Source organism: Crotalus tigris, unplaced genomic scaffold (genome assembly GCF_016545835.1).
Source record: "Crotalus tigris isolate CLP2741 ecotype Arizona unplaced genomic scaffold, ASM1654583v1 scf7180000019446.9602, whole genome shotgun sequence".
Classification (NCBI taxonomy): Eukaryota; Metazoa; Chordata; class Lepidosauria; order Squamata; family Viperidae; genus Crotalus; species Crotalus tigris.
Window position 1 is genome coordinate 1 of NW_024097542.1, and position 8,058 is coordinate 8,058.

Consider the following 8,058-nt stretch of genomic DNA (forward strand, 5'->3'; position numbering starts at 1 on the left):
TAGTAGTAGTAGTAGTAAGTAGTAGTAGTAGTAATAATATTAATAATAATATTAATAATAATAATAATAATAATAATAATAATAATAATAAGTAGTAAAGTTGGAAGGGACCTTGGAGGTCATCTAGTCCAACCCTCTGCTCAGGCAGGAAACCCTACACCATTTCGGACAAATGGCTGTCCAGTCTCTTCTTAAAAACTTCCAGTGTTGAAGCATTTACTGCTTCTGGAGGCAGGTTGTTCCACTGATTAATTGTTCTCACTGTCAGGAAGTTTCTCCTTAGTTCTAGGTTGCTTCTCTCCTTGGTTAGTTTCCACCTGTTGCTTCTTGTCCTGCCTTCAGGAGCTTTGGAGAATAGCTTGACTCCCTCTTCTTTACGGCAGCCCCTGAGATATTGGAAGACTGCTATCATGTCCCCCCTTGTCCTTCTCTTCGTTAAACTAGACATACTCAATTCTAGCAACCGGTCCTTATATGTTTTAGCCTCCAGTCCCCTAATTATCTTTGTTGCTCTTCTCTGTACTCTTTCTAGAGTCTCAACATCTTTTTTACATCGTGGTGACCATTTAGATCCTTTTCCCAATTTTCAAAAGATTGCTGTGAGTAGCAAACACAGATGAAACTAACAGTCGATATTCTGAACCGTTAATCAAAGTTGGGTCCCTGGGTGACTTTGGGCCAATCACCAGGAGTTGGAGAGTTCTAGTATCGCCTTAAGCGTGAAAGTCAACTGGGGGAGTTTGATCCAGTCGCTCTCATTCAGATCGACCCACCTCACAACGATGGTGTTGTGGGGAAAATAGGAGGAGAAAGGAGTATTAAGTATGTCCTCCACCTTGAATTATGCATAAAAATAATAATGGTGGGATGTAAATAAATATAAATTAAAATGCTAGTATTTCATGGCAGAGCAAATGTCAAAACACAATGAATCTAAAGCACACTGATTTCATGAAACAGTAGCAACATTTTAATAACTGGAGAGAGGACATGCCCTAATTTGGTCGGATTGAATCATCCACAGAAAGAGCAGCATGAAACTTCACAACTTTTGCACTTAACAGCTTTTGCAATAATAACGTTCCAAACTCTACTAAAAAAAAAAAAAGGCATAAAAACTGCAGGGAAGTTAACTGAGAGCCGAACATCGTTCTTCATAAGGAAGTTATTCATGACTTCCTCTTTAATTTCATCTTCACATCAGAGAACAGATTGGTCTCATTCGGAATCCAGTATGCTAAATAACCAAAACAGCCAGGAATGAAATCTCGTATCTCCCCGAGAAATTTCTTCAACTGTTTCTCAGAGGTATAACCTAGAAAAGAAATTCTAATAAATATGCATTGTACAGATAGATAAATGATAGATAGATAGATAGATAGATAGAGAGATAGAGAGATAGATAGATAGATGATAGACAGACTGACTGAGAGAGAGAAAGATACACATGATGATAGATAGACAGACAGGCAGGCAGACAGACAGATAGACAAGATAGATAGGATAGAAATGATAAAGATAATAAACAGATGATAGATAGATAGATAGATAGATAGATAGATAGATAGATAGATAGATAGACAGACAGAGACAGACTGAGAGAGAGAGAGATACACATGATGATAGATAGATAGATAGACAGGCAGGCAGGCAGACAGACAGATAGACAAGATAGATAGGATAGAAATGATAAAGATAATAAACAGATGATAGATGATAGATAGATAGATAGATAGATAGATAGATAGATAGATAGATAGATAGATAGATAGATAGATAGATAGATAGGTAGATAGATAGTTAGATAGATAGATAGATAGATAGATAGATAGATATGGCCTAATGGTGAAGACCCTTGCCTCTCACTCAGAAAGTTGAGAGTTCAGTCCTAGGTAGTGGCAGATGTTTCTCTCCTATGGTGCAAAGAAAAAAAATATCTGTTGTGAACTCCGCGTAGGCATCAGGAAGGGCATCCAGCCAGTAAATGCTCAGCTCCATCCAGTCGCCCTGACTATCTCGAATTAAGGGATTACAGCAGGAGTGTCAAACTGCCAGCCTGCGGGCCGGACACATCATCCGGAAGCCGCGCCCACCCCATTGCCTGCAATGGCAAAACCGTCCTGATATGTTGTGTGATGTCACGTGACGTCGCGAGTTTGACATGTCTGGATTACAGGGTCATAAAAAAGGAGTTTAGCTAGATAGAGAGATGAATGTCTCCCACAACATCCTCTAATTGTCCAACATCATGAGACATTAGAAAACCTACTGTATTTTCCGGCGTATAAGACGACCCCCAACTTCAGAGAAGATTTGCATGGTTTAGAAAGTCATCTTATACGCCGGAAAATACGGTAGTTATTGCTCTCCTGAGCTATATGTCTTAGTAACGTATTTTATATATTTTATATACCTGTCACCATGTTACTTGATGGATAATCTTGAAGAGGAATGTAGGTTAGCTTCCCTGTTTCAGATGTCCTTGGACCTTGGCTGCAAGAAACGTAAATATTAAAATCACAGAGCTGGAAGGGACCGTGGAGAACTTTTAGTCCGCCCCCCTGCTCTGGTTTATCACAGTTCCTCTATTGATAAATACAGTGAGAAGGGATGTTTTTAATTTCAGTTTATCATTTTTCTCATCTATCATTTTGCTAACTAAGAATCAGGGATACAGGCTTTGCTCTGATTAATCATTTTCAAGAGCCAGGAGAAACAGATGAATTAGACTAATTAGTTATTCTCAGTCAATACATTACCCTTCAATACATATCAATTTCCTATCATTGATTCCATTCAAATTTATACCCTTTCTCCAGCTCTTTCTTGTCTCTTATCTGTTCCTGCTCCTTGATGCTTTTTGATTCAGCCGTTGGACCAGACTGCGGACAGAAAAACAACCTTAATTTCAAACGTCTCATTATTCCATCTGGCTATACCAGTTTATAAAAGAAATCCAATCAGCCTCATAAATCTTATTCTCTTATATGGGGCAGTAGTTACCTTCTATGAACAATTTTGCCTGAGGGAAAAATAACAAAAATTAAAAAAACTCTGGGCAATGGTATTGTTAACTGTTGCATTCTAGATATTTTTTCTTACCTGCAGTACAAGTGGACGGTAGTGTAAGTCCTGAACTGGACTGGTTATCTGTTCCCAGATAAAGTGGCCAATTTTTTTTCTAATTTCTACAGTGAAAGCAAAAGGAAAAAAAGAAAACCACTCAAGAAGGGAAAGGTTATTCAATTATTAATGTAACAACAGGGCCATTTTTCACTAGCAATCACACTAGCTGCCAAATTTACTATGCACAGTAATTAAATGTGATGCATCTTTTATAATAGAATACTAACATCTATATTCCAGCCTTATCTGGAAATTTATCTTCCCACCTGGGAAATTTCTAAAAAGATTCATCCTATGCTTACAATATAGTCCGAACCTGATATAGTTAGAAAAACAAATGGATCTCATTGGCATGCATACCCATACAGGTACAAATCCACACCCATTACTTCTCTGTGTACAGTAGTGGTCAAAATTGTGGAAACCTTTTGGGAAAAGTGTACAGTAGAAATGCCACATTTGATTAAGTTTCCACCCATTTTTCTTCTAATTTCTTTATAACTGTAGCCCTGTTCACTTAACAATACTATTTTACATCACTTTTTGGGCGACTAGTCAACTCTTTGCATCATTACTTTAATTTTATTGTGTTTTACAAGCTCACTCAATGAAAGAACACAAAAAAACCCCAACCAACGTGATAGCCATCACATAACACCCTGACAAATTGTCCTTCTCTCAGCTTCAATACATGACATCAATAACTGTATCCTACTGTGATCTGATTGGCTCATTGCCAAAACAAGAGGACATCCAATTGGTTCTCTAAACACTCATGCTCATTGGCTACAATTAGATGAAAGAAAGCTACCTGAGATCAACCTAAGCAAGTTGTACTTCCTTTTTCTGATTATTTGGCTATAACTTTTCTTAGAATACAGTACAGATAATTGAACAAACTTTGTTGCATTACATTCTTGATTAAATTATCTTTCCATGGATATATAATGTTATGGTACTACTCCAAAGAAAAGTGGTGTTATTAGCCATCAAAGCTCAAAACTACACTTTTCCCAAAAGGTTTCCACAATTTTGGCTACTACTGTATAATATATGTAGTTGCAATTGCTTGATGGGGTTTTCTTGCCAAGTGTACCAGCTGTTCTTTTATTCAGGTCATCCTCAGCTTGCACCAGTTCATTTAGTGACCGGTCCAAGTTACAGCACTGGAAAAAAAATGACTTAAGACCATTTTTCACACTTACAACCCTTGCAGGATCCCCATAGTCACATGATCAAAATTCAGATGTTTGGCCATTGGTTCATATCTATGATGGTTGCAGGATCATAGAATAGAATATCTTTATTGTCACTGTGTAACTCACAATGAAATTGAGTGCTGCCCACTACACTACACACAAGTAAAAAACATAAATAAGAACGTACACTATATACATATATGTGTGTGTGAGTGTGTGTGTCATGTGATCCCCTTTTGTGACATCTGACAAAGTCAATGGGGAAGATGGATCCACTTAACAACCATGTTACTAACTGAACAACCGCAATGATTCACTTAACAACTGTGGCAAGAAAGAGGCTAAAAGGAAGGAAGGAAGGGAGGGAGGGAGGGAGGGAGGGAGGAAGGAAGGAAGGAAGGAAGGAAGGAAGGAAGGAAGGAAGGAAGGAAGGAAGGAAGAAAGAAAGAGAGAGAGAGAGAGAGAGAGAGAGAGAGAGAAAGAAAGAAAGAAAGAAAGAAAGAAAGAAAGAAAGAAAGAAAGAAAGAAAGAAAGAAAGAAAGAATCTTCCCTAGGACCTGAGAGAGGCAGATGTTGCTGTTGTTGTTGTTGTTGTTGTTGTTGTTGTTGTTATTGTTAAACTTATAGCTCATTCTGGTCCATACATACAACCTTTTTGCAAGCTGGCTGGTAGGAGAATGAAATGTCCTAGAGGCACGGTGTTTTTTATTTCGGCATTGATACTCGCAGTAAGAAAGCAGGAATGAAAAACGGTGAGTCGGCCCTCTAGATAGTCTAAACTTTGGTGTATTCTAAACAAGAAGAAGGAAACTTATGAACGTCAGGTGAAACAATTCAACACGTTTGCTTGTGTTGTGTCAGACTTCAACCTCACAAGGGAAGGTAGCTAAGATTTTCAGAAAGCACAACATTTCTGATAAATCTGCGCATCCGGAGCGCAGAGCAATTTCTTCATCTCTGTTAAATATCCACATCAAGCAAAATTGGAGCATTTTTTTGCAATGTGATGCCCATTTTTGTACTGTGGTGGGTATGCCTGTGATAATTTATCTATATGCACAATTATCTATCTAAATGACACAAGACTCTAAAAGACTCACAGCTCTTCGTTTTTTCCCCTTTTTACTACCCTTTAATTCTTTTATTCAGGGTAGAGTCAGGGCAACTGAATGGAGAGTTTACTGGCTGGATGCCCTTCCTGACTCCCACATGGAGTTCACAGCAGATATTTTCCTCTCTGTGCAATAATAATAATAATAATAATAATAATGATGATGATGATGATAATAACAATAATAATAACAATAATAATAATAATAATAAAGTTGGAAGGGACCTTGGAGGTCATCAAGTCCAACCCCCTGCTCAGGCAGAAAACCCTATACCATTTTGGACAAATGGCTGTCCAGTCTCTTCTTAAAAACTTCTGGTGTTGGAACATTCACCGCTTCCGGAGGCAGGTTGTTCCACTGGTTAATTGTTCTAACTCAATGGTTCTCAACCTTTTTAATACCACGACCCCCCAACCAGTCGTAAGTCGAGGACTACTCAACTGGTGCAGCACCGTTTGCAGAATGGGAATTTTGGTGGGCTCAACAGGGCAGAGACAGCCTGGACAATTCCTATTGGCTTTTGAAAGCCAATAGAATTAGACTCTATTCAAGAGAGTCTATTCTATTGGCTTTCAAAAGCCAATAGAATAAAAGGGAGTAGAACATCTAAGGAAAAGGGGGGAAAAAATGGCGGACTGCGTTGTTTGGCGATCCCCGTGAAATGGTCGTTTGACCCCAAATGGGGTCTTGACCCACAGGTTGAAAACCACTGTTCTAACTGATAGAGAAACATCTGCCTGATAGAGAAATATCTGCCGCTGCCTAGAATTGAATTCTCAACCTTCCAAGCAAGAGGTGTCTTCACCTCTAGGCCTCCATGCAGTTTACTCGCAGCTCTTAATCAAATAATTGAATTCTAAACCGCAGCCAAGAATTTAGCTGAAGCTAGAGATAAATAAAATCTAGCAGGAAGCCATAACTTTTGGCTCATAAGATGTAGGAGAGTGAACTGCATGGTGTCTTGAGCCCTCCAAGGGAGAGGATAAAATAAGACCGTGTAAGATACTGATCCAAGCGGAGTTGCAATACCTTTTTGTATCCGGGTGAGAAGCATTGCTGCTGAAGAGATAATCAGCAGCTTCCAAATTCACTATCACCCCTCCTTCACCAACTGCAGGAAAACATCACAGGGAAGATCATGCAACACAAAAATGTGAAGTCACAGTACAGGTAAGTCCTCCACTTACAACAGTTCATGTAGTGACCGTTTGAAGTTACGACGACACTGAAAAAAGTAACTTATGACCCCATTTTTCACACTTAACAACTACAATGATTCACTTTAACAACTGTGGCAGGAAAGGTCCTAAAACGGGGCAAAATTCACTTAACAAACGTCTCACTTAGCAACAGAAATTTTGGGTCCAATTGTGGTCCTACGTCAAGGACTACCTGGTATAGTCTATCCTTTGCCAATGACTTAGTCTACCAAGATTTAGGCTTTTCTCGGAAAAAAGACTGAAAAGTTAACATCGATATCTGGATGTAAATCCCAATACAGATCGTCCTTGACTTGCAACTTGTTCATTTAGTGACCATTTGAAGTTCCAACGGCTCTGAAAAACGTGACTTACAACCGCTCCTTGCCCTTACGACTGGCAAAACATCCCCACAGTCAGGTGATTAAAATTTGGGGACATGGCAACCAGGCACGCAATTACCCTGGCTGCACTGTCCCAGGGTGATGCGATTGCCATTTGCCACCTACCTTTCAGCAAGCAAAGTCCATGGGGAAAGCTGGATTCGCTTAACGACTCCATGACTCGTTTAACAACTGCCGTGATTTGCAAAAAAAATAAAAAATAAGGTCACGAAGTCGGGGGGGGGGTGCTTAGCAAATGGAAATTCTAGCTGTTCCTTCTTTACGGTCATAAGTCAAGGACTCCCTGTAATTGTTCTTAAAAAGAGGACTGGCTGTCTCTAGGTTCAGCCACCCCAGGTAGAGGAATTTTCCTCTGGGATTTGCTGGGGTGCCCAGCCGCCATTATCAAAATTCAACGCCTGGGGAGCAGGGGGGGGGGTTCAATGACATGGGCGCCATTTTGATTTCTGCCCGATTCTCACCAGCAGCCCTTAATTGCAATTGGGGGAAGACTTGGGCCCCTTCACCCCTATGGGGGCTTCCCCTGCTTTCCTCCCTCCCTTCCCCCCTCCCAGGGGGATTCCCTCACCCCCCCACCTCACCCCAAAAGTGGTAGAGCTCTGGGGGGACACTCTGCGAAAACCAGGCGCTGCGGCCTCTAAACATCCCGCCTTGAGGCCCAGCAGGATCCTCGCCAAGCTCCATCGGTTTTCCGTTTCCTCTCCGTCCAAATGAAGGCCCCGAAATATCTCCACCCTGAAAGGAGGAAGGGAGCGGTTTGCACGGGCCTCTGATCTTCTCTTGCACGCATTTTTGCACATGGGTGTGCATTTCTCCAGTGGAAGCTGCAGGCAAATCACAGACCTGGGTTTCCTCTTCTTCATGGGGTGGGGGGGTCTCCTCTCCGGTCAGGACGTTACAAAAGGCAGTTAAATCCAGAGCCTGGAGCACCCAGCTCTGGAAATAAAGGGCCTAAAAGAAGCCCTGAAGCCTGCTTGCAGATTCCAAAAGCAGCTTTTAGAACAATTAAACATGTGAA

At 40.6% G+C, this 8,058-nt stretch overlaps 1 protein-coding gene across 1 annotated transcript; it reads right to left on the reverse strand.

Moving 5' to 3' along the window:
• Positions 1 to 1,169: 1,169 nt before the first annotated feature.
• TERB2 (telomere repeat binding bouquet formation protein 2) lies at positions 1,170 to 7,733 on the reverse strand. Its single transcript, XM_039362418.1, has 7 exons — positions 7,622 to 7,733; positions 6,467 to 6,548; positions 4,977 to 5,116; positions 3,103 to 3,188; positions 2,809 to 2,882; positions 2,414 to 2,493; positions 1,170 to 1,315 (listed from the first exon to the last, which is right to left on the reverse strand). The coding sequence occupies exons 1-7, from the start codon at positions 7,722 to 7,724 to the stop codon at positions 1,170 to 1,172; spliced, it is 711 nt and encodes a 236-aa protein (XP_039218352.1). The 5' UTR covers positions 7,725 to 7,733.
• Between the last annotated feature and the right edge of the window lie 325 nt (positions 7,734 to 8,058).